Consider the following 27,975-nt stretch of genomic DNA (forward strand, 5'->3'; position numbering starts at 1 on the left):
GTAGCAACTAAAGTACTTACATAAGTATCACAGCAATAAAAATGCCTTCCTCCTTCATATATTCATCCCTCATATGTACGGAGCTGATTGTTTATCAGGCGAGTGCAGGTATTTAACTTCTGAGTTTCAATATTCCCTTCAGGAAATCAGGGTAATAATAGCTACACAAAGGATTATTGTAAGGATTAAATTAAGACACATAGTCAAAGGAGTCAATATAGCGCTTTATATAAAATCAACATTAATAAACATGCTTCCTCTCTCTCCCACGTCCCTACTTCACTGAAGGTCTAAAATATATGAAACAAGTGAGAATTTAATCAAACTTTAATTTTGACACTGAGCAGTAATATATTTTTCACACAAGAGATATATACTGTAAGCAGTAAAATTTGGTAACTGGTGATTGAACTTTTAGGGCTGGTGATTTTTTTTTAGCAGAACTTTAGATATTTAAGAAAAATGATCTGCAGATTAAGCAAATCTTTCCTTCATACATTCTCAGTCTCTAACCCACACGTGCCTCTGTGTGACCAGGTCTGAATTCCAGATGTTCCAAGTAGCTCTTCATTTCATCATGTCTTCTGACAGCACCTAAACAAATATATTCAAAAGCTGTACAACATTTAGCAAGTGCAACTTGAAGATTTTCTTTCTGTTAGACAAATAGACGCCATCTGGAAAAAATAACCCCAGGCGCTTGGACTCAGGAGCATGAAGCTTATTGGCTGAACACCCAATGAATACCTTACACTACTTTTTTTGGCTCTTACCCTCTGCCTGCTCATTTCACATCTTGCACACTTCAGCAGGCGCTGTGCTGTTAGACAAGTGAGTCCTTGTTACCCACGCACTCAAACGCTACGAAGACTCGCTTAATTTAAAAGACAGGCTTTGCGAGAATTATCTGGACAAAAATTGCTTCCTTTCATAGTAGGATACCTGCTCTGTAAAGGAGAGCTAAAGGTCTCACTGTGTCTTGATATTAATTGATAACAATATTTTTTTTATTTGGTTCCTCTTTATATTTTCAATGTTTACTATGTTCTGTTTTTAAACAGGAGATTTCTCATATAATCTTTCCTTCCTTCTTCGTTCCTTCCCTTCTTCTTTTATCTAAAGCTACTTTCTAAAAGAAAACATCCCACATGTGTTATTTATTTCACTGATTGACTTTTATTCCTGAATTAGTATTGTAATAATATTAATGTGATTTTGCCTTTCAAAATTGGCTGAACTGAATTGAAATGACTATAATATTTATTAAATCTGTGTATTAATTTTTAGGAGACTCAAATAAATGGGAATAATCAGAAATCAAGAAAGCGATCTTCAGTTTTATTTTGATGGTATAATCTTTGCAATAGAAATAGCTTTTATGGCCTTTTTTTCATATATCGGATTTTCTCTGCAACCACACTTATGCAACATGCTTGTTATTTCTTTATTAATTACTTTTTTTTTTGTCAGTTTTGAGCATGTAGGTTTTCAAAACCCAAAAGCAAATTACCCTACAAGTTCTGGAATTCATTTTATTGCATCTCAAGATCGGAGCGATAGGGAGTCCTATGAAACATGTTTGATCAAACATTAATTTTATAAATTGCCTTCCTTCTCTACAATTCTTATGACAAACATATTCAGCTAGATTAAAACTCTGGAAAATTTTAATGGGACTTTTGAAATCTGTTTGAGTTCAGCTTCTTGGAAAAATAAAACTGCCTATGGAAGCACTCTTTGTATGAGAAGTGGGTATGCCTGGGAGGCAATTTTCTTCCGTGCATCATAGTGAAATTGCAGCAGGATAATCTAAGTGTTTGAAATGCCTTTTCCAAGTCCATAATGCTGCTTGTAATAATATCTGAAGGGGTCATGGGTGTTTGTTCGCGATGGAGAAGGCGATGATAATTTGCACTAATATCACTCTCGTTTTTGCAGTCCTACCCTGGGCCCAGCCTGGAAAGTGAAGACTTCAACATTCCACCAATCACTCCTCCATCCCTCCCCGACCATTCACTGGTGCACCTGAACGAGGTCGAAACCGGTTACCACTCCCTGTGTCACCCAATGAACCATAACGGCCTGCTTCCATTTCATCCACAAAACATGGACCTACCTGAAATCACCGTCTCCAATATGCTGGGACAGGATGGGGCACTGCTTACGAACTCCATTTCTGTGGTAAGAATCTGCTTGCCCATTTGTGTTGAATTGTAATAATGTGGCATTATGAGACCAGGCATAAGACTAGGCATAAGTTTTTAGCTATGGAAAATGTTCTCCCTGTGTCCTGTAAAATCCCAAAGCAACTTTTCATTTTATATTTAAGTCTAGGTAAAGTCAATTAATTACATGTTTGATCACTCATATTTATAACCCAAAGTACTAAATACTGTTTGACACTGACTGTCCTCTCATAAAGTCAAACTATCTTACTAGCTATCAGATAAAAAATTACCATAAATAGTGCCACTTTTCATCTAATATAGGTAGGGTTCCTCCCTGCAAAGCAAGACCCCCACATCTTCTGAACAGGAACCACTATTAAACTTGGTTTCTGCTCCATTTGCCATCTCAAATTCCACAAACTTACATCATAGAAAAGCAAGTAAACACTTTTCATTTTTATTTTGGATGCTGATGATCAAAATTTATCTCCATTGATGTGCTTCAGTCTCTTGGACCTGTTATCGCTCAGAACCTTCTAATGTTCTACACTTCTCAAATTTAGTGTGGGTGTATCACCAAGAAAACCAGCAAGTATTAAATTCCCAGTCCCTACCCAGAGAGTCCAGGACTCTGTATTTTTAATGAGCAACCCATGCTTGAGAAACAGTGACTTATCATAAAATCTTTCTTTCTGATTTTTATGTCATCTAAAAACTTAATTTCTCTGTCTACATCTCAAGTAGTAAAAAATATTTTCAGTAGTATATGGCTAAGAGCAGAGCTTTTTACCTTGTCATAAAACTCTCTCCCAGGTTAACAGTGACTGTGAATTAGCACTCTTTGGTTTCCATTGTTCAATCATTTAACAGTCCACCTAACTTTATTGTCATTTTTGTAAGCCACGGAAGAGTGTTGGCATGTTCACAATTAACAAATTGATTAAATTATTTGTATTATGTTGGTTCTGATAGGAAAGCATTTCATATTATCCCTTATCTAAGTTATTTGGGGATGTATCTCTAACTTGAATGACAAGAAGGTATTTCTGCTAATCGTGGACATAAAGTGGGGGTTGGGGAGGAGAATCAAAAGAAACCCCACAGCTTTTAGTGAGTGAATCCCAGAACCTAAGCCATGAAACTGTATAGGTTCTCTTAAGAACTGGCAGCTAGCTGGGCGGCCAAGAGGGGAGAACTCGTTCTCAGTACTAACAGTGGCAGAAAACTCAGCACTGTTGCCCCAGTATTTTATGTTATATTCCACCTGTATAGATTTATCCTGAATATTACTTCTGACTTCAAAAAACATAAAATGAATTTTTTAACAAATAAACTAAATGTGCGAATCTGAATAATGCACTTGAAAGTCGTTACCTTAAAAAAACACAGCCTATTCTTCTTGGGGGCTAAGACTTCAGACCCAGTTATGAAACAATGAGGCATTAAGGTCATGACTTTATAGACAGCCCCATTCACTAAGAAGAAGAGGAAGAGGACGTACAGTGTATAAAATACCAGTTTTGTTCACTGTGCTTCTTCCTCATAGTGTGAATGGAGTTGGGCCATAGGAAGGATAACGAGATATTCAATTATATAGTTTAAGTCTCCAAACTTTTTTGCCTTTTTAGCATTCCTATGACCATCTCAACACACCTTTCACTCTTAAAGCAATGCTTATCCAATTTTAATAAATGTGCGTCTGGGATTTTCCCAGATTTTCTATCCATGGCAATCCATTCTCAAAGGGCGCTCAGGACTCTGGACCTGGCCACTGGACCCGTGAAACTCACCACTTTCTAGACACTTCCTCCACTATGCTTTCCCCTTCACCTCTCAGGAACTTCCAATCATCTGAATTTCTTTATGCCGTTCCCCACCCAAATGACTGTCAAAAACCAAACTTTGGTATTTTTTCTTCAGCATGGAATTTACCTTGGAATTTTTGCCACTCTACACGGCAGAGGGGCCCTGATTGGCCAACACTAATAGAATGAAGCTGTAATTTGCCAGTCTTGGTTTTAGTAAGGTGAATCTAGCAGGGTTATTCATAGGATGGTGAGCCTTCCTCCCGACCTCTCAAACCACATTCAGAGATGGGCATGTACTTTGCCTATTAATAATACTGGTCCTAGCTTTTTATGTTGTAAATAAAAAGCTAGTCCAATAAATAACACAAGTCTTGGCATAGCTTTGGATAAGCTTCAGCACTACCTAAGGGAACTTTCTGTGATGGTGACTTTTCTTTTATCCATATTGTCCAGCGATAGTAGTCATTGGCTATTGAATGCTTTAAATGTGGCTAGTGTGAATGAAAGGCTAATTTTTATTTTATTACATTTTAATTACTTTATATTTAAAATAGCCACATGTATCTAGTGGCTACAACATTGGATGGCATAGGTCTAGTTAACAATATTGATTCTAACATTAAATCTATGTTAAACATTTTTTTAAGCCAGAGTGGTCTTGGAGAAAGCAGATATGGAGATTAAATTTATTGTTAAGAATTCTGTTTCAAGGCTTGGATCTCTGTCTGGATTCTAAGACCCAGAGTTTGATATACTCTGAAGTTGCAACAGAAATCTAACAAACTTTACTGGAGTCTACCAATTCCTTTGAGAAACAAAGAGTCTCTTCACTTTTCACTTCTTATTTTGAGCTGTCATGTATCTAGAATGCCTTTCATCTGTATGTACATTTTTTGCTTACCATGGTCTAAATGTTCAAAAGGGCTCAAATGATTGATAAGACATAGTCACTGTCCTTCAGAAGCTTATAAACTACAGAAGAAAAAAATATATGAACAGGTAGGAAACAACTAGAATGAGACATGAAGCAATTAGAGAGACCAGGCTCAATTCAGTTTTACTGGCCATGAACCCAGTAAGAATTTCTAGTTGAAAGAGATTATAGTAATCTTGTTTGGGTGGTTTATAAAACTCAGTGGAAAAGGTAGGACTGCAATCAGGGCTTGAAAGACTGTTTTGATTTAGACAAATAGAAGAGGAAAGGCATATTGGAGAGCATTTGAAAAGCATGGGAAGTTGGATGTTTTAAGTTGAGAGATTTGACCAAAGGCTTCAAAAACCAATCCAAGGACTGCAGGCTTGATATAATGGATTCTAAAAAATCATTGGCTGTTTTCTCTCAAGGCAGAAGCATTGAGAAAGCAATGTCATAGAAAAATCCTTCTGGCAACTCCCTGGCTGGAGAGCAGTGGTAAGAAACTGGAGGTGTGGAAAGTCTGAGGTCGTCACTCAGGCAAGGACTATGAAGAGATACCCAGGGTGGTGACAGTGAGAACTGAAGGATGGGCTGCTGAGTGTTTTCACGTCATTCCCAAATGTACATGAATCTAAAGATGAACAACTCTTTATATCATCATCACATTTTACATTTAAAAAGCACTGAGGGATTATCTTCTTTGAAACAAAATTTAGCACTCTAAGATACTGCCTTCACATTTCTTTGTAAAACTTGGCTAAACCTCTTTCCTGAGCAACTTGCTTATGCCTGATGTGATCACAAAATTTCACAACCAACTATTGATTGGTTTGCCAGTTGTTGAAATATATTTATGAATAGTGCACAAGTTAGGTCATCGATGCTCATATAGACAAGGAAATAATGGCCACAGAAATCAAGATATACAAGCTGCCCACCTGGAAGTGACAGTTCTCTTTTTGAGTTTTGTCAAAGTCACCTGCAATATGGGAACAACTAATGAAAGCTAACACTTGTAGATAAATAATGAACTTGCTATAAATTTTTAAATCCTCTAAGTATAAGCCACCTTAGGCAGCTTTATATACAGGCTCAACTCTTTCCAATTTTATTTTCCAAAAGCTTTTCAATGTTATTAAAGCTGAGCCTTTGGCTGTTAATGTGGCACTTGCATCTTTGTGTTAGTATTTTCACATGATGGAATTTTAGAATTTGATTAGATCACAGAGGTGAAAATATTTTAGTTCTCATTTAGGCATTATATATATTTTAGAGGTTATTGTAATGTTCAATGCATATGCATCATTATATATCATATTACTATTTTATATAATATAAGTTATATGTAATATATAATCTCTTCTGAGATTTTATTTTAAAGATAAATGTTCTTGTCTCTTATTTTCCCTGGCAACATGTGATACAGTTTCACTGACTATAGTGTTTCCTACAAATGTCTAATATATTAGAGATAAAAAATTTAGTCCATAGTTTAAAATCAATATCTGAATGAGTATTATTATCCCAATTTTACAAATGGAAAACAGAAGATCGAAGTAGCTAAATGAATTGCTCAGTGGCTCAGTCAGTAAATACCCCAGCTTCCTTATCTAAAACACAAAGATAATAATAGTTCTTATCTTATAGGGTTAAATGAAGATTTAAGAATTGCTTAGACTAGTGGTTGGCACATAGGAAATGTTATATAAGTTTTTAAATAAAATATGAAAAACAAGCTTCTATGACTCTTTTGGAGAAGTTAAAATTCATGAGAGAGATGATTTTCCAAAAGAGTTATTTATACTCTAATCCTTAATCTTCTTCACATCTGTCAAAAAAAAAAAAAAAAGATAGCAATAAGCCTGCTATTAACCAAAGTCTTTACCTTTTCTGAGTGTCCTCATAAACCATTGTAATTAAAACTGGCACCTTTGGGCTAGACCACCTCAGTTCAAATCCTGGCACTGCCACTTACCAGCAGTGACATTGAGCAACTTAGCCTTTCTAAGCCTCAGTTTCCTTATCCATAAATGGGTATAATAAGATATTTAATCCTAGAATGTACAGTAGTTAGTATCTGTAAAGTCGTGCCTGTCATGCAGTGGTCGCTAGGTATATTCAGTGGAAATCCCTTTCTGAGGAAAAGGTCATCAGGGTAGAATATCTAGATTGCCTTCTACAATTTACCATAAACATATGGGGGTAAAGTATCCGTATGGTGAAATTTCTTCCTTCCCAAATCTCCCCCCACATCCTTTTTGTATATTTTTGCCTGTGCCATTTTACGTGTTACTAGCCAGTCGGGACTCCTGCAGGAGCTTAGATTTCTAGCACTTTAAAATATTCCATTTTTTTAAAGACCCTATTTTCCAAGACCAGGCTATAAAACAGGGTAGACTTTCAATTAGTATATATTCTGTCGAGTAAGTGCCTATTAAATCTGATTCTCTAGGTCCAAGTTAAACAGCCATTCTTGACCCAATATGCAAAAGTTCCAATTTCTCGAAATTTCTTTGAGTTATTTTGATAGCAGGTTATTGATCAAAGAGTGGAGTCTGGTTAGAAGAGCACTGGAAAGAGAGTCTAGGAGGCCAGGCCCTGCCTGGAATAAGTGTGCGAGCCACAAGCGATTCACTGCACCCTGTCTGTAACCCTAGGTGGGGGTTAGGCTAGATGAGCGGCTCCAAATTGAACTCCTTAGAGCCAGAGGGATTCAAGAGTCAGCCAGAAGGGAATGGATCTTATTCATCTCACTCGCCCACATTTCTTATAAAAGTTCCTCTGAGCAAAGGATTCTGTTCCCACAAGAAGATGGAAAACCAAAAGAGTAGTTGCTCTCGGAGATTCTTCCCAGGGCTAGCATTTTTCTGTGATTCATTCTCTATCGACCACACAGCTGTGGTCCAGAGTCACAACTCACTCAACTTGTCACCTTAGTTACTTAGTAACTTTTCCTGCCATCACTTCAACTTTCTCAGTGTTTTACCTGTGCCCCCAAAGCCTAATCAGTTATTAAAATATTTGAATCTGTTGAGCAGTACATTTCTTTTGGGTGGAAAATGTTATTCTGCCAGTAAGAGGAAAGTGACGTGGCTTTGTGAGAACGGATGGTGTTTTCATGTTTTTAAAAAGAAACTACGGAACTATTTTGGGAGAAAGGTAGAATGAGAAAATGTCTGTATTAAGTATTCATGGTTTCAGAAAAATCCTTTGATTCCGACAAACTGAAATCAAGAGCCTCTCCTTTTTCTCTGCACTCTGGTTCATTCACTGCTTTTTTAATCATGGATTGGTGGAAGGCAAAATACAACCTTGTATAAAGTCATCCAAGCCTCTCTGCCTGGCATATATGTGGCAATTGCTTGTTCTTTGTGCAGTCAACAGAAGCTCTTTCATACAAAGAAAAACCGTGCAAAGTTTTAGAATGGCCTCACAGAAAGGATTCATTTAGGACCTGGGCTTTTTGTAGAGTGTGGTTCTTAATGACACATTATAGAAAATTTACAATAAAAAAAGCAACAAAGGAGATTTCAATTTCTTTGAATGCTTCAAATTTCCAGTTCTGGAGTTTAAAATGGAAAAAAGACGTTAAAAGCAATAAAATTGGGGGGTTTATTTTTCCAGGCAACAAAAGCAAGCATAATGTATGTACTCAGATTTGTCATCATTTTTAGCATTCAGTCATGGCACACTCTGCATTCAAAGGCCACTGTACAACTGTTTTGACAGCCATCACTTCAGTAAGAGCAGGACGGACAGGACTGAAGCAGAAATGTTCTTCTGGGTCTATAGGGAGTGCTGTTACATCAAGGAAGTCAGATATATTAGAGCAGCATGAATTTCTAATACATTGCCATTATGGAAAGGACCACTGGCATATTGAATAATGTAGCTTTCAAAGCCAAGCAGAAAATGTGATTAGAGGCAATTCGATTGCTATTTTTAAAATAAATATTTTCAAAATCTTGAGATATTTTATTTCATGTAATGCACAAAGTATGTAAGAGTGGACTAGAGCTAAATATCTTTCAGGACACGAAAGAGCTGATGATGTCAGTCCCATTTAGATATGAAATAATAGAAGCATTAGTTTAAAAGGGAATGGATGTCACAGTGGTTTGTTTCTTTCTTTAAAATATAGCGGGGGGGGGACAATAAAAAGAAATTACTTGCCCACTTTGACAGAAGAAAAAAAGATGAAGAAGAATTATTTAGCAGTATGCCACAATTCATCAAATGTTTAGCAATTACAGCCTGTTTTTTTCACAAATTATCCTTTTTTGAATATGGCAGCACATACGAGCAATATATTAAACCACTTCAGTACTGTGAATACATGGGCTGGTTTTTTGTTCTTATTTTTGACCATATATAATAAAAGTGTGTGGTTTGGGTTGGGTCTTTTTAATGTCAAATTCCTAATAAGGCCAAAAATAAGCGTTGTTTGTGGTTAGTTGTTAAGCTCCACTTAAGCTCTTTCTTTGCTCAAAACAGACTACTTTGAATGTGGCATTGATAAGTAGTTCAATGGACTCAGTATGTTAATGATTTGGGACTATCTTTTAGTGCTGTAATAAAATATTTTTTCCAAACTAGAGTTCTCCTTAATAGTGTTCAGGAAAGGAGCCAATTTAAAAATAACACTTTTCCTTTCTTGTGCCAAGTAAGAAAACTCAAGATTCACTTTGTGTATAGGGCTTGTTGTACTTTTTATTCAACCCTGGAGTTCATATGGATGTGTGCCTCGCCCATGCACAGAAGAAGTTAAAAAGCTATAAAACCAGTTCTATAATATACTGTAAGCAAACTCTGGGAGTTATTCAATTCAGTCTCTTAATTCTAGGCAGGGGTAAACTTAAACCATTTAAGATATGTGGTTTTCTATCTAAGAGCCAAGATTCCGCAGCTTTCCTTGGTAGCCTGTTTGTGTTTAATTAACCTTGTAACATTAAGTTAAATTGCAGTAAGAGATTTAGATTTCTTCCAGGAAGTTCCTTATTAAAGTTAAACTAAAGTCTCTTACTGCAATTTCAGTCTACTTTGTCTGCCTCCGACGTCTCAATGCTTGGAGAGCAGTGGATTCGAGTATTTGACATTTATTAAGTCAATCCTGCAGTTGTGTTTTACCTGGCCCAAATAACCCCAATTCTTTTCATCTTTCCTCAAAGGTCATATTTTTCAACTTTTCAATCAAATTAACATTTTTTTTTTTTTTTTAATTTGTGATCTTAAGGAATGCTGGCCACAATGGGAGGCGGATCTCCAGATAGAGCCCGAGGTCGCAGATTAATTTCTAAATTTTTAAAATAATTCTCCTGCCCTACATGGACATTTTATGATAGGCTCTTTAATAGCATCATTGATTGCAGACATATTTAATTTTTGACCCATCGATCACTCCCACGGTGCGTTCCTTGCTGTATTGGTATCCAGCCAGCAATTCCCCATCTTGTTTCTGTGTAACTCATTTCACGTCCTAAAGGCAAACATCTGGGAAGGCCATCATCATGTTATTTTTCAAAAGTCATCTTTTTTTCTGCTTAGCTATCCATTATTTAAATAGTCCTTAGCAAACAAAGAGAGAGAAGAAATATATAGTTATGTACTCATAACCGTCCTTGGACAAACAGATCCTAACCAGGCCGGTCAGTCACAGAGTCTCCAGGCCCAGTCACTAGCTATAACCTCCAAACTGTTAATAAAATGTTTCCTGAAGTGTTGAGGGGGAGTTTGGGAAAAGCAGCACAGAATCTGTACGAAAAAGAGTTGGGAGCAGGAAGAATAAACGGCAAGTAAAAACAGAAGCCCGTTCCGCAGAGAAATCGCACACCTGTGGCTCCATCTGACTGTGTGCTTCCTGTCTGTGGTCCTTCCCCTGACCCCTCTCCAACTCCCTGTTCATTGCCTACTTCTCCTCCTCACTTTGGGTCCAAAAAATATGCCATCCTCATCCCTCGACCCTAAATATTAATGATAGCACTTCATGTATCCGGCCCTGACTGAAAATCAGGCTCTGGCCAAACACCACGCCCGTCGTTCTTGCTCTCTCTCCTTCCCGCCTTCACACTCGGGGCATCCCCGCAAAAAGGAAAGTTTCTTGTTCTCTCTCACTCTGCCTGGTAAGCTTTTTACAGAAGAGAGGACCGAGGCATCCTGAGTGCTTACTTGGTTTTGTTGTCAAGACTCTTATGTGGAAATGGTTGATAACAATAATATAAGCAGTGCACAGCACATAGTAGGACCTCGATAACTGTTTCTGATCAAATGGATGAACTCATTTGTCCCCACCGAAACCCTTATATGTTTCCCAGACAGTACAAGATTGCTGTTGCTTTTTATCCTGACTCTGTAAGCAGTCTGTAGTCTTCTAAAATGATGCAAATATTTGTTTCCAAAAAAGTATAATGTTCTGTATCATGAGGTCTAAATTAGCCTGCTAGAATACTTTCAACATAGCTAAACCTAAATCTAATACTGTAGCTGTAATACTTAACTTACTACAAATTATTCCTAACCCATACCACTATTAAATTGATGTACATGACAATTAATTATAATGCATAGTTGATCTTTTTTAGATGAATACTTTCATTTTCTGAGTAGAGTTATTTTTACAGAAAAAAAAAATTATCCGTAAAATTATAAGACTTCTAAAGAAACATATTTCTGCCTAGTCCCCCAAAATCTTGGGGGCAGGATGAGCAATGTGGAGAATTAAAGTCTATTAAACACTGGCGCATATGACCCGTGTTGATTGGTTTTTTTTTTGAATTAATAGAAAATGATTCAATCTTTGACTTGCTATTTGCTTGATTTGTGCAAATAGATTATTAACATTAAATGTTGCATTATAAACCCATTTAGTCATGGAGTCATAGGAGAATCAGTCGAAAATGCTTTTCAGGAGAACAATGAATCAGTCTCACTTCACGACACCACTTCCTTCGTTATTCATTAACTATTCTTATCTAGAGCACACGGGAACATTTTAAGAGCAGGTTTTAGTTTTTTTTTTTCCATTTCAGTTTTTTTCCAATTTGAAAGTTCTGAGTTCTTATGTGGACCAGCATTACCTGCAAGAACATAATATTTATCTTTTTATATTAGCCATTTATATACTTCTCTCTGCCAAAAGCAACACACACTCCGTTGGAGAAAAGGCATGAAGCCTTTGACCATTTGGTACAGTCATTAAAATATTAGATTCAACTTTCTTTTTTTGGATCATTTAAAATATCACAAATGCCATAATCATCCAGAGAACCGGTATTTTTTCCACTTCACCTAATGATATATTTAGCATTTGTTTAAATATATAATAACAAAATTTAATGGATTGTACATATTCCCCAGAGAAGTCTAAGTATTATTTGACAGAAGGAGGATTAAACTCCTTTTTGTAATACAGGATACTAATTCTATTTTTGATAGGCAAGAAACTTTTTCAAAATGTGCTACATTTGAAAAGTATTATTAAGAATATCATATTCTTTAACATGTAAGGGGTTTTTTTAATCAAAATCTTGATTGTCTTTTATTAAAAATTATTCAACCCTCAAATATATTACACTATTATATTTTTTCACATTTTTATATGCATTGAATATTTAATCACATTCTCTACTAATGAGAAGACATAAATAATTTTACTAATTTGCAATAAGACCATACTTCATGCATTGTGATTTGAAAATGCTCTAGATGAAACATAAGTTCCTCCTCAATTCTTAAGATGGTAGATTTATAAAAGTTATATTATTATGGCTATCAAAAGACAAACAAAACTGTTAACATTTAAAAGCGTTTTCTTTCTATTGTGAGATATACGTATCTTATAGCTCTTGAGCAATTAACAGGAAGAGGAGACTAGTCAGGCCTGACCACGTAAGAGTTATTCATATGGAATAAAAGTATGTTGTTCGCATCTATATTTATGTATCTCTCTGTATCTCTACATAAACATATGCAACTACACACGTGTTGATTGTGTTTATGTGTCTGGGTCTCTTATCCCACTGTGAGAGTATCAGTGGCCAGTAAAGGCCATCCCCACACTGGGCAGATGCAAATTGGGACCTTTGGTTAACAGCTACTGTGTTACCTGGGGTATTTTCTTATTGCTGTGGTTGTTTTTGCTTTCCCCGAAGCAGCCTCATTTCTAATTAGAGCAGCATATGAGGCTAGCCCGCGTTTCCCAGCAAACAGCAGACACAGCATTTGCTGAAGCTGTGCTTCGCTGTACGTTTCACTCCACTCATCACGCATTTTTCGTGTGTCTTCGCTGTGCCTCAGTTCTGCTGGGTTTTATATGTAGTGAATGTTAGAATCCAGAAGCTGACAGTTCTCTTGGGAAGATGAGGGTTACATAGATGAAACACATGGAAAATGTGAGACCACGTAAGATCAAGTTGTCAAATCTGGTACCCTCCTTCAGCTGTCCAGGAGTGTGGTAGTCACCACCAGAAACCGACCAATGGCAGGGTCTTGAGAAGCGGTGTGATGGCTGGTACACCGGCTGGTTCTGTAGTGAGGCAGCCAGGACTTGGACCTTGCCAGCCCCTCACTGGCTGCATGTGCCTGAGGGCAAGTGACTTCTTTACTTCTCTGTGCCTCACTCTCCCACGTCTTACCTCGTACCTCTCCCGTTGGTAATGAGGATCAATGGGTCTGTACACGTGAAGCCCTGGAGCAGAAGCAGACAGTGTGCTTCGTGTCAGCTGTTTTATTATCCACCGAAGTCCCACAGCAGCTTGTCTGGGATTTCCTTGCACTGTCTGTCATTCCTTATCTAGTTACTAGTGTCCGTGTGCCACGGAACATTCTAAGAACAACGATGTCAGTATTTACTGAACACTTACTCTTGCCAGGGCCCAGGCACACAGTTTTACAGAGTTCTCTTCTTAATCCCTGTAGTCACACCAGGAGAGGGTGGTGTAATCTTTATCTTACCCAGGAGGCCATGGGGGTTACATGGGGCGGGGAGGGAATAGCTGGTAGGTGGCGAAGTAGGCAGACTGTGGTGCTTGTCACCTCTGCATTTCTGGTGAGTCAGGGGCTATACCTCATACTCAGCGTGGACTCCAAAACTTTTCATTGAAAGTCTTCATTGAGCTGTTTGTCCTCTCCCTTCTCCCATGGAGTGTGTCCTGATGGACTTGGTGCCATCACAGCTCATGCTGGTCATGCCTGTCCAGACAGCATTCTCAATTCTGCCTTCTTTTTTATTTTAACCAAATAAACTCACTTTCATTATTTTTACACTGCTGAAATAATAATAATAGTCAGAGGACCGAGTAGAGGAAAAGGGAGATCATATAGTTCAGTGAAAAAAGGATGAGCTTAGAATTCTGGCTGGGTAACTGACAAATTACTCGATTGCTCCAACTCAGTTTCCTAGACTGTAAAAGAGAAAAAAATATGACGATGATAATATTTACCAGATTCACGTTTCTGGTACTTAACAGTTTAAGTACATTCTCTAGTCATTGTGTTGAATAAATTAGCATTTCAGCTAATAAAAAAATGCTAGCTATTTGCCCAAACTCCTATAATGTAAATTATTAACTTTCCTGCAAGAAACAAAGTATGACCTCCCCAAGTAGCAACAGGCTATCCCAGCAGACAAGGATTTGTGCAGCTCTGCCTTAAACGACCAGAAGGTGAGTGACCTGCCATTTGCCGTGAATCAGCCAACTTCAAGATATTTTTTCCCCTCCATTATTAGTATACAAAATTTACTTTTAAAAGTCCAAAGATATTTAAATTATTTTATAAATGAAAAGAGGAAAATTTCTGGGCATCTTGCCATGGATAGCAGATCCAAAATTAACTAGAAATCTTTCCTTCTCTTTATTAAATTCCCGCTACTTTTTCTGATGTGTTCATATCAATTTGTCTCTCCATAAATATTTGAATATTCTATATGACGGAGAATTGATAAAAGCCAGAGAAATAGACAGTGAATAAACTTCAACCAAGTTTTCTTCATTCCTGTCCATTAATGATAAATTAATGTGGCCAGGGTCACAGAAGCATCTCAACAGGCCTAGTCCCACATGAGCAGCATGTTCAGATCTCCCATGAGCGCAGGGACCTCCCTGATAAACACTGGAGTACCAATGAGAATGCTGGTCCATGAAGGATGGTGGAGCCAGAGTGTGGCTTTCAGAGCTCTTCGTGTCAATGGCCTCCTTCTCATTCAGCCTATGGAATGTCCCAGCCCCTGAGAGCAGGTCTGTGGAGATCCCCTCATGGGACCAGAAACTGGCAGGAAAGTTAGCTACTAGCAATGGCTGTATTTAGTTATCTTAGAGAGGAGCTGGAGGGTTTGAACATGTTAGCACCTAGTGAGATTTTGATAGTGATTCACAATCTGAGTTAAACCAGGCACTCAACTGCCTGTGTAGGGACTCTCAAACAGGATCTGGTCTAGGACGGGTCTACCAGGATGGTTAAATGGACAAAGGTGCTTTAATGCATAGTACACCAGTGTCCACAGCAGTGGGGAGGGATGTATCTTTGCCTGCTTGGAATCGTCAGTACACAGTGAAATGGCTCCTCAGCGTTAGGAGGCATAAACAATGGGAGAACTGTCCCTTAAATGTGGCATAGCAAAGAGTTACTTCTCAGAGCATAAGGTAATTTAAAACATATGGTGAAATGCTGGTGTGTTTCATTGGTATGATGGAAAGAATGTTGAAGTCAGGGACTTCTGAGGGCAGGGAATCCCCAACGTGACCTCATTGGGTCCAAAGTTCCCATTTGTATGTGGTGATTAGGAAGATGGGCCCTTCCTAGCGGCTGGACCCGGCAAAGGGTACTTCAGCTGTTTCCCATTTGTGAAATGGAGATAATGGTTAGTGTGCTGTCTTTCCTCTTCTTGTAGGGAGGATTAAATGAGGCATTACGAATAAGCCAATCATCACAGGTGCTCATACACAATAACTTATAAACAAGTGATGATTGCCCATTTCCCTAATATTGCAATTTTCTTATTCTCATGTGAGGTTTTATAAAAACGATCAAATTTTTATATTGTTTGTTACTGGTATAACATGTAATGCAATGCTTTCTTATCCATATTCATTTAAAATTTTGGCCTTTTAAAGTTAAAAACGATAGAGTCCAATTCTCTGAGGCTTAAGAGCATGGTTACCCAATGGAGAGTTTGAGTTCATCTTAAATCCTCATCAGAATTGCCATTGAAAGCTTCAGTGTTACGGTGAAGGATACACCTAGTCAAGTGGCCTAGGCTGTGGCTGTGGCTCAGACACCTCCATGTGTAAAATCTAGAGGATGCTTCTTGCCAGTAAAGAGCTTGATAGCAAGGGCGAGGAGTTCAGCTGTGCCTCATCTCATCTGTAATGATTGTATGCGCTGAAGTTTAAAAAATGTGAAATTATTCCAAAAAAACACAAACAAAGAAAGAGAAAAGAAATGACTACAATATATCGTTTCCTGCAGAGGCCAGAAAAAGGAGAAATTAGGAATTAACTCTCTCTGGGCAATCTATCAAAATGTGGAGAAAAATACATTGCCGATGAGAAAATATCAAATATCTATTGGGAGACAAATGCCGAATCGTGGCTCACGAAAAGTTTTCCTCGGGCACCTCGATGACAACTTTATAATGCATAAAATAGCGGATTCTCCTTATTACAGTTTATTGGATAAGCATCCCCATGAATACAAGGCTGCGCTCTGCCCAAAGGGGTCTTGGTCCCAGTTGTGAAGAAGATGCTCCTCAGACATAAAATGTATGAGATAAGAAATGATTAGATATGTCCACGAGATAGCAAACAAATGTTTTGACAAGGAATAAACCTGGTAATGGATTCTTTGCCTTTACCACTCATATGAGTGTTCAAGACAGTTATCCTACTGACATTTATCAGGGAGTTTCATTTCAAACCCTCTCTACTCCTGCTTAGTATAAAAATATAGAAGTGAGAACAACTCTAACACATACTGTAGAATTTGGAAATCCCTTCTTCTTACATTTATTGCAACTTCATATGTTAGTGGAAAATCACACAATTACAATACCAAAAATGTATATTTACCTAAAAAAGCAAGATGTTTAACATACTATGGTCTTCAAATATCTATTTCCTAATTGCAGACAGAGCTCAAATTTCTGCAGTACTAAGCATCTTTGCTTTTCAGTTGGATTCAGAATCAGAAGATTATTACCTCAGAGCTTCATGGAATCTGACAGGTTCCAAAATGGAATCCCATTTTTTTCCTTTTTGTGTTACATTCATATACACGAGCCTCAAGTTTTAGAATAATTAGATGATATCAGGTATTTACAATATGTTGAATTACCACATAATTCATCATTCAAATCAACACAGTCTGAGAGTGAAGCAGATAACTAACAATGATTAGGCCTCAAATGGGATACTGTGAATGTTGATGAAGAGGATGCAAAAGCTTTTTGCCCTCAAGTGTCCAGTAAAACAAGTGAGGTATATACTTTAAAAGTTATGCAACATTTCAAAGCATGGTATTTATTATAAAAGAGTTTTAAGATGACATGAAGAATCAGGGAAAGCTACTTAATAGAGGTAACATTTGAACAGGCTCTCAAGAAATGATTGATTATCAACAGAGAGAAGTGGGGAAGATGTTTTGGAATGAGGGAGTTTCACTGAGCGTTCATTATGTGAATTGAATCACTGTTCGCCCCAAATGCTCAACCCAAAAACCTGTGGTTCATTCTTTGTTCATTTTTTTCCCATCATGCCAAACATCCAATCTCTGAGCAAGTCTTGACCAAATTAACTCCAAAATATATTTGGAATCTACCACATCATTTTTTTCTTTACTGCTCCCACCATGGTCCAGAGCCCCATCGTCTATTGGATTATAGTAATGGTATCCTAAGTGGCCTCCTCACCCAACTCTTGTCCCTCCATTATATGTTCTTCACACAAGAATCAGTGAATAGAAAAGTCACACTATTCTGCCTCTAATAAGCTACAGTCACACTGGTGTCTGTCACCCAACTCCCACCCAAAGACTTTCGCACCGTTAAGGATACTCTTGCCTCTAATCTTCACATTCAATTCTCAGCTCAAGTGTCACTTCTCTGAAATGTTAGTCTAAATTGTCACTGCCCTCACCTCACTCCCCATCACATCGCCATGTTTTATGAAATGAGTTAACACTCTAAAGTGCATATGGAAAGAAATGAATAAATATTAGCATTATTAGCCTCTGAACTATCTGGTTTATTCAACTAGTTGATTTTTTTCCTCCCACTGACTCTCATTTCCTGAGCAGTAGAACCTTGGCTGTCTGATTTGTGCTCTTTCCCGCACAGCTAGAAGAGGTGTCATGGTAGTTGTCTCATGAATGCATGTATATTCAGCATTGTGTCTAATGGATTAAAGAAGTTATTAAGAAAATGAAAATGCTAAGAAAGTTTATCGTAATATAACAGGGATTCCATCGGAGCAGGTGGAGGAGTTTGTATGTGTATCTGTGTGTAGACATGCATGTACGCATACGTACCACAGAGACACATACTTTTTAACTATATAACTGTGCTAATTTATGATTAAAATATATTTTATATCTTACCTTTGCCTTCATGTCTTGCCCTTCTCTCCTAAACTTTAATCCTGGGAACCTCAAATTAGTCAGGACCATCCCAAGAGAGCATACAGAAATGAATGGGACACCAGGGAGATTGATGTATATGAATTATTCCATTGATAATTTACATTTGTATAGTTTCTTCATTTAGGAAAATCCTAAGCTAAGAACATCTATTATTCTCAGCTCAAATGCCTTAGCTGGTGTCAGGCTACAGCATTGTCTAATCCAGCAGAGAGCAGAGAGAGGGAATTAGGAACCAAGAGAATAGCACAAAATTCTTCCCACCCCAAGTTATCTGATTATAGTCCCCCAAAATGATAAAATCTCAGGGGAGGTATAGATAATATAACATCATAATAATGAAAGCTATGTGGTTGATTGCACTTACAACATACTTTTCCAGTATGAGCATTAAGATATATATATAGTAAAATGGCTTTGAAAATTGAAACATAACTACTTTAAGAGATTTGAGTCCAAGACGTATTTGGGTAGCAATTTGAAGACCTAATTTTGAAAAACAATTATAAAAATTTTATGTTAAAAAGTTTTGATAAGATCTAGTAGACTGGAAAATAATTTGCATAGGTATTTGCAAAATGTATAGAGAAGGTCCGAAAAGAGGTTGGAGACTTTTCTTTTTCTTTCCAATTTCTGCCTCCAGGAATCTAGTTAGGATAAAAATACCTGTCACATGGTGAAATCAACACTCATTTTGGAATTATTAGAGATGTTGAGAGTGTAACTGTAAGAGATTGGCAAGTCATTTAATTTATCTGGATCTTAACACCAAATACACCCTAATGTTCTTTTTGATAACATTCTTTAACTATAGGTAACAATTTGGGCTTTGGGAAATTGTCATATAGATTTATAACTTAAAGAATTGTTTATGAAATTTGGACCTTGACCATTTCTATCTTGGTTAGAACATCTACTGGATATTGTTTGAAGTTGTTTATGGACATTTAGATGATTTGATTCATATTTAATTCCTAGCATCAATAGATTAGCAATTAAAGTTCAAAAATTATCATTCTGTATCATTTAATGTACTAATAATTTTTTAAAAATTAAATATAGCCTGACACTTTTAAGAGGTGGTGGGGAATCTTCAGCTACCAAGCTATTTCCTTTTGACATTCTTCTTGGTATGACCCTAAAAAATGGCACTTCATGGTTCTTGTTTCCTTTCTTGACTCCTCGTTTTCACACAAGACTGAATATGTCCTAATAAATGACTGGACATTTCATGTAATAAATCAGCCTGTGTGTCATCCATCATGAGTCATAGATACATTTTTAGAGAGATCTTCACAATCTTGTTTCAAAGGCATAATTAATGAGCTGGCAATATCAGATAATTTTAAAATATATAACTTTTTTGTTGTTTTTCTAACAAGTGTATATTGAGCTCTTTCTCTGTTCCCAGAACTATTATAAGTGCAAGAAAATAACTTCTCACAGATAAGTTATCATCTAACTTACTATTTAGATCAGGAATCGTTAACCCTTGCGCTATTGACATTTCGGGCTGAATAATTCTTTGTGGGGGAGGGAGATACTGTCTTTTGCATCGTTGCCAATGTTAGCCCTGATCTCTATCCACTAAATGCCAGTAGCACCCCACGCCTTCTCGTTGGGACAACTAAAAAATCTCCAGACCTTGCCAAATGACTTCTGAGGGACAAAATGCTTCTGAGTGAGGACCATGCTCTAACTAGATAATTTCTGTAAATGCAGAGTGGGCAGTGATTGGAGATTTTCATAGTCCTTCTCTTAAAAAGACACTGTGAGAGCAAATGGAAATTCTACCTGTTTGCAGTGTTAGTCTTAGAGAAACAATCACAGAATTGGAGATTTGAGCTGGAAATTATATGAATCACTAGGCAAAATTCTTCATTCCTCAACGCAATCAAGTCAATCGTTAGATGTATTTAGGATTACCTTCATTTATATGGCTATCAGAGGCAGAACTAGGCCAACCTCTCCTGACGGTCCCCGGGTTCTTCCCATCACACTTCATTGCTTCTGGATAAAGAAGGCATTGATATTGACAGCACGGTGCTTAGAACTATGACCTTCACTGTTTTCCTTGGGTAACCATTTTGACAAACACTACCTATGCCAGTCTCCATGACTTAGTCAACTGCAGGATGAGGCCAGGTGGACTGCCTGTCATGTATAATTCTCTCCACTCCATTGAGCACACGTTCAGTGTTCTCTCTCCATCTCTTGTCATTCCACTAACTGGGACATGATTTATATTGTTCTCAAAAAAAAAAAATGGCTTAGTGAAAGCTATCTTTGAGCAAAATTCAGTTATACTTAAATTTGAACAGATACATTGAAATTGGTTTTGGGGAGACAAGCATCTAAAAATTTGGTAATGAATATTTTCCACATTTTTAATAGATTTTCATAAAAATCCTCATTTTTAAGTATTGGCAATAAAAACAGCAACAGTTAATATTTTTATTAAGCATCTACTAGCTTCAAAGCAGACAGTTACTATTGTAAAAATATGGAAATTAATGAGTTACGTAGTAAGGAAGCACTCTATCAATAAGTCATACAAAAGAAATAGAAGATGACTTTCCATGACACTATAGGAAAAGCACTACATGTGAAGAAAAAGAGAAGAGAAAATGGAAAACAAGCATTAATCTAAAGCACATGATATGCCAGGCACCATGCTAGGCACTTTATAAACACTATCATATAGTCCTATAATTTGAAATGGGTATTACTTTCCACATTTACACGCATATATATATATGTATATATATAGTGGGAATAATGCAGGTCAAGGCACATATGGAGAAAAACAAAAACAAACAAAAATATTCAATGCCATTACATCATAAAACAGGTTAAGGAGTGAAATGGCACATAAAGTGGGAGTATCTTGAACCATTCCTGGCAAAGAAACAAATCTCACCTAATATCAATTGAATGGACGAAAACAAAAGGATGAATATTAGATTGAAGCCAGTTCATAGAGACTCTTGAATGTAAAGTGAGGCATTTGAACTTCATTTGTTAGCCAATGAGAACAGATGGAGGATTTGTGATCAAAGGAGACATCGTTGGAGTTGTACAGTTTACCGTTCTTTTCCTGAGTCGCTCTTCGGGTTTCACACATTGACGGAGGTCTGCCACAACATTTAAGTATGACTGAAGTACATTGGAAGGGGCCCAGCCTAGCATGATCATCATACTCATAATCAGAAAGGAGAGGATATATTTATTTGGTACAAATAGCATCATAGTGATAAAGAGAAACTCTGTATTTTCGTGTCATGTGCCCCACTGGGTCTAGAAAGATAATTTCATTCTTGAGCTGTGGTCAGCTCACAGATGAGCAGCACCTGCCAACACCTCAGAACTTATTAAAAAGGTAAATACGTGGGCCCTTCCGCATACCTTCTGAAACTCTGGCTGTTGGTTCAGGTATATGTCTTCTATTAAGACCTCCAGGTCTTCCGTCGCATGCTTAAGTTTGAGAACCACTGTTCTAGAGTAACTTACTTTGAAACGAAGAAATTCTATTCTTTCTCTCTAGAAAAGAAAAAGAAAACCTAGGCATCCCGCCTTTGGGAAAAGGGTAATCGTTGCCTTAAAAAATGCTCAAAGAATCATAGGCAGAGTTTGAACTGATCTTAGTTTAAGATACTAAGTTAATTATAACTTGTAACATGAATTAAATCCAGTCTTCAATGTCCTGAGGCCTGGGAGGGGGCAAAACATTCTATTTGAAAACTTTATTTTAGTCCATAAATGGAATAAAGTAGATCACAGTTGTTTGATTTCAAAATATGAATTCATTAAATTTGAGACAAACAGGATAAAGTTCTATAACTAGAAGGAATTATAGCAAAACCAAAGTTTATTTCAAAGATACTTTCTGGAACACCAAAATTTCATTATCTTTTTAGCTCAAGCCTGTGACTTTAGCTGGAGTGATAGCAGGGGTATTAAATTAAGAAGTAATTGAACTCGTGTATTATATATTCTTTTTTATTTTCTGCCCAGAGATGACTCAATCACCTTCCGCTGCAGTTCAGAATTATTGGCATCAGTTCAGCCATGTCAGCGTTTAATCAATGCTAAACAATATGTAACTTTCAATGAGGGCTTATCTATGGTAAAATATTTTACATAATTTTGCATTTTATGAATTTAACCCTTAAATTATCAAAATTGAGTAAATTTAGTAAGAAAAAATACACATATTCTCAATATATATGTATATGCATATGTATAATAAATAAGAGAAATAATGTAGAATTAAAATAAATTTATTTAGAGTAAAACTAGATATTTCTGATTGCATTTATATATTCCCATTCTGCTTCAAGTATTACCTTTGAAATGTCTGGACATTTCTAATGATCTCTCCAGATACATGTCCGAGATATTAAAGTGAATAACTACCCTTGTCCCAAACTGAGAGTGACCCATTTAAAACAGTCCCTGTTCAGTGCTTTCAAAAGGAACTGCTTAAAATGGGCCATCCTGTGTTAAACCATGAAATAAACTCCCAAGGGAATTGGGAAGGCTTCCAAGAAGTTGTGTTATTTGACAATGGAAAAAAAAAATACTACAAATACATTAGAGGGAATAATGCTTCTTTGAAGGAAAAAAAAAATGAGAACTGGGAAATATTTTACCAAACAATTAAATGTAGAAATATTTTTAGGAAAAGATGCATCTTTAGTTGTCCAAGATGCATGTTTCACTAATCTGCAGATCTCTGACATCACTTGACTATGGTTGTGTTTATTTGTAACTATTCTTTGGATCTCCTTGATAAATACCAGCAATAACTTCAGACTAGAGCTAGGACCCAGGGTAGAGGACACATAAGCTAAACTATAAGAATACAAATAAGTCATATACAGGCCTATTTCTTTGTGTCTTGGAAAGAATTTATAGGACTCTGCTGTTAAGGAAACAGGCCCTTTATAAAAAAGTGTTTGTAAAATATATTTTGATCCATGAAATCATGCTCTTCAAAATTGTATTCCAGGAGAAGAAAATAAGTTCCCATATATCTAATTTAGATTGTCACAACATCCTCGAACACAATGTGGACCACCTAGTAGACACAAGAAAGTATCTACTGCAGAAAGAGCCAGTTGGACATTGAAACCTCCTGTCCTTTCTATTCACACAGGATCTAGTAAACATCTACCCTTTCTTTGACAGGCTGCTCTTAAAACTTGAACTCTAGTCGTTTCCAAACGTTTTACATTCTAATTTCAAACATTTATCAGATTCCTCCAACCTTACAATAGTTGGACTTTTAAGATCCATTGATTTAAAATAATATGTAACATCCAAAGGATTTAGTAATGCCGTTAAACGAATTTGTATTTTATGACTCTCAATAGCATCTATAGCAAAGTATAGACTTGGAAAAACTTGACCGAATACATCTATACGTTCATATGATTTGAATTCTTAGGCCATTGGAATAATTACAGAAGGTCTTAATTCAAATTTGGGTATTACCGCACCCAAGTGTGGGACCATGAGGGGAATTTAAAGTGATGCCAAATAGGTCTCCGAGGCTCTGGTCAGTATGTCTCACCTCCTCTGCCATATTATTTGTCAGAAACAAAATCTGCTTTCTGATGAACACTGTGGAAACTTGAGATCCAAATGACATTAAGAGACATATTCAGTGCTTCTCAAACTTTAATGTGCATGGAAATCACTGAGATTGTTAAAATATGGACACTGATTCTGTGAGTCTGGGATGGGGCCTAAGTGATAAAGTGGAAGCTTCTGGTTCGTGGTCCACTGTTTGAGCAGCAGAAAGAATGATGTTGTCAAGCCTAAGTGCTCATCTGGAGGCAAACGCTTGGGACCCCACTCCAGAGCTACTTGATCTAGTTCTTCTGGGGTGGAATCCAAAGATTAGTACTTTTTCAAAAGTCCTCAGGTGATCTTACTGTGCAGCCAGGGTTGAAAACCACAAAGCTACCGTTTTTCTGTGTTCTCTGAAAGTCGCTAATCTCCAGACTTGCTAGTTCTCAAAAAGGGAAGGTAGCCAATGTCATCCTATTAATGAAAAACTCTATAAAACAAAATGATGAAAAAGGAGAGAAAGCTGTAGGCAATTTTCAATCGTGTATGAAAAAACACTTTGTATAAAACAGAACTGTTGATGTCTTAAGCAGGCTGCTTTATGCAAAAGTGATTTTTGTCCCTAAGAGACAGTTTGAGGTAAGAGGATTCTCCACCAGAAAACGATAAATAAGATGTGTATATTAAACGATAAATAAGATGTGTAGATTATTGAGTATGTTCTGTGTTCCAGGCACTGTGCTAGGCATAGACCTTTTAATGATACTGTGGACCTTGCTTATACTATCAGATAAAGAACTGTACAAATATAGAAGGTGTTATGATCTTTGCTTTGGTAGAAGTATAAACAAATTGTATGAAGAACATAGGAGAGGTTGCTCATGAATCTGCTGGCAGTGTTCAGGAATGGCTCTCCAGGGTCTTTCAAAGCTGAGGTTTGCAGGATTTGGAGTAGCAAAACCCAGATGAACAAGCAAGGTAACCTTTCGAGGCAGGAGAAACAGCATGATCCAAGAAAGGTGCAGAGGTCCTGGTATCATGCTTGGGAAGTGGGAGATAAGTGTAAAAGTATAAGGTGCCTGAGTGGAAAGGAAGCCAGCCAGGTGGGCAGGAATTGCATCATAAAGGCCTATGTGCCACGTTTAGCTTATATGTATAGGCCACGTGTAAAAGGTTGGAAATGATAACCTCTGGATCCCCTATTAATTTGATTCTGCACAGTTCTACCAGGGTTTTTAAAGATCATGTAATTGTCTCACATTTAACAAGTTACAATTCTTCTTCCCAGTTTCTAAATTCAAATTTGAAGACACTGAGCATATCTGAGATGCTGTGAATTGAATTCATATTACTTACCTCATATAAGCTTTTCATATAAGAAATTGGATATCTAGTTTGTACCTGCCAGGAACTGCATGGTTTTATGCTAAGTTGTTATTAATTATACTAACCTGAAATAGACTAGTGGTCTGTTAGAGAACATCATCAAAGCTGGACCAGTGGATAGGGCCTGAGGAGGGTCTAATTCAGCCCCTCGTCCTAAACTATCCCATGTGCTACCTTCGTGCCTGAAAACCACATTCCTGGCATTCATTAAACAAATTTAATGCCTCTTATATTAGATTTTAGTTGGCACCCACAATTATGCTTCTCAGAATGGGCAGAATATTAAGCATTATCACTCATGAACATCTCAGCATGAATATATAGACAAGATTAGCGTGTCTTTCACCTAAATGAGCCCTAAAAGGACAGGAGGTAAAACAATTGTGATTCAATGTATATCCAGTATTTGTGACATTTCCATGGCGTACATGGCAAAGTGGATGACCCAAAGAAGGATGAAGCCACTGAGTACCTGGGCAGAGGAAACACAAGTGGGGCTGGTGTAGAGAAGTGGGGAAGGATCTCAGAAAAGATATTCCAATTGACCAGTCCTTCCCCCGGGAGTTCCAGCAGCTCGTTCCTGCTCGTATCTGTAGAGGAGTCCTAAACCTAGAACGTCAGAGTATAGTTAGGAAAAGAGATGGATTTTCATTGCTACAGACTAAAGGAATTTCATGATATCTAAGACAATCACAGTGGTGCCAGAACAGCCAAAAACTGTTGTGTTTTTTTTTTCATAAACTCATGCCAGGAGAGAGAGGGACATAAGCAAATATTTTTATATTTTGAAAAGGATGTTTTATTTTATAACATCTTGAAGGAAAGAAAGCAAACAAGCCTGGCTAATGCCTTTTAAAAAGAGAGAATATGTTTTTCCTAGTTAACGACAAAGATTTCACTGAGATGGAGAAAAAAATGGAGCGTTTATAAAAATGTTGATGTAGATATAATTAGATCCATTTTAGGACCAAAAGTTTTATGCGGAAACTGACAGAAGGATACACAATAATTATAGTTTCCTGACAAGCTGAATAGAGTTTTCTTTTTTTATCTTATGGTTTTAGAAAACCAAACTGTAAATAAATATGCAGTTTGACAGATTGTAATTGCGATCAGCAAGGCGTCTTTTCATTTAATCAGATGGTGTTATTAAAATGGGGTTACAATTAAACATTTTATAATGTGACGTAGAACTCTATTAAAATTCTCAGCAAACAGCAATTTACATCTGATGTTTCAGCATCCTTTTCTATTTGCAGAAATGTTATTGGCTGTGACCTTCCACTGGATGGGTCTCTGTTTTTATTTTTTATTTTTTTTTCTTACTTTGATAAATGATACTGAGCAGCCACTTTCTCTCCTCCTTGCACGACTAAGATATTAGTTTTTCGTGTTCTTCTTGAATTATTGTGACCCCTACCATACAAGTACTGGACCAAACAGAAGGTTTAAAAAAGCATGTTTACTTGACAGGAAATTCATTTTCTCTGTTTCTATAATAGTCATCCCCATCAACTTCAAATTAATATTGAACTTACAGTTAAATTTGTTTCAGAGGAAGATTAATAGGAAGCTTTTGCAAAGTGTAAATATAAGTTAATATTTTATATTCCCTAGAAAAGTACATCCTTAAACAAGGAATGAAAAGGTGTGAAATTGAATTTGACAGTAATTAAAAGGAAAATGGTCTCAGAATGCTGGCAGGGCGAAATTATGCGATGCTTTACTGTTCTTGCTCAGAGTCTTTGGCATGATTGTGACAAAACATTGCCCGATCTTCATAAAGAACATTCAGAAATGTGACTAAACATTGCCATAGGATCAAAATCAGATGATTGGATAATGGGACATAATGGAAAAGAAAATCCAAATTGTAACTCTACACTTTTGACAGTACAAAAGAATAATGCAAGTCGTGGTACACATTGTGAACTTGAACGGTGCAATCACGAAAATCTATCCCCACACAAAGCATGAAACTTGGGTTGATTTATAGAACAAGAAGTAAATTCAGCAAAGCCTGTAGGAGGCCTTCTCAGCCTAGCATTGACCAAAAAAATTTCTACCTCTACATACATCTTATCCAGCCAAGAAGACAGAGTTTACTGATAATGACCTTGGTCATCCTCTGACAACATAAGACTCGAAGGTATTTTCTGTTTTCAAAACAAAGCAAAACATCTCTAGTAAACTGTAATTAGAGATTTTTTCCAAATGATACCTTAGAAGTTTTTCAAATGAGAAAGTTTACCTGTATATGGAAGTAAGATCTTTCAAGGAGAAAACTCTTAAGAAAAGTAGTCATTTGACTAATAAATGTAATTATTCCCCTGTGATAGTGAAATAAAATAATTTGAAATTATTCAATGACCAATTAAATAATTTTACATAATAGAGAAATTTTATTTCTCACTCATCTGCTGTCTGACTTCTAGCCACTTGAATGTCATGTTGCTTATCACCAGGCCCCACTTTCACAGGGCAGAAAGGGTTCGAA

General features: G+C 36.9%; 1 protein-coding gene across 4 annotated transcripts in view; it reads left to right on the plus strand.

Annotated features, from left to right (window-relative positions):
• Positions 1 to 27,975, plus strand: part of TOX (thymocyte selection associated high mobility group box) — a 279,011-nt gene that overhangs the window by 158,132 nt on the left and 92,904 nt on the right. For all 4 annotated transcript variants that reach the window (XM_039868877.1, XM_039868879.1, XM_039868878.1 and 1 more), the window contains exon 3: positions 1,939 to 2,181. In XM_039868877.1, coding sequence (XP_039724811.1) covers positions 1,939 to 2,181 — 243 coding nt within the window. The remainder of the gene's footprint in view (positions 1 to 1,938; positions 2,182 to 27,975) is intronic.

Source organism: Pteropus medius, unplaced genomic scaffold (genome assembly GCF_902729225.1).
Source record: "Pteropus medius unplaced genomic scaffold, Ma_sr-lr_union100, whole genome shotgun sequence".
Classification (NCBI taxonomy): Eukaryota; Metazoa; Chordata; class Mammalia; order Chiroptera; family Pteropodidae; genus Pteropus; species Pteropus medius.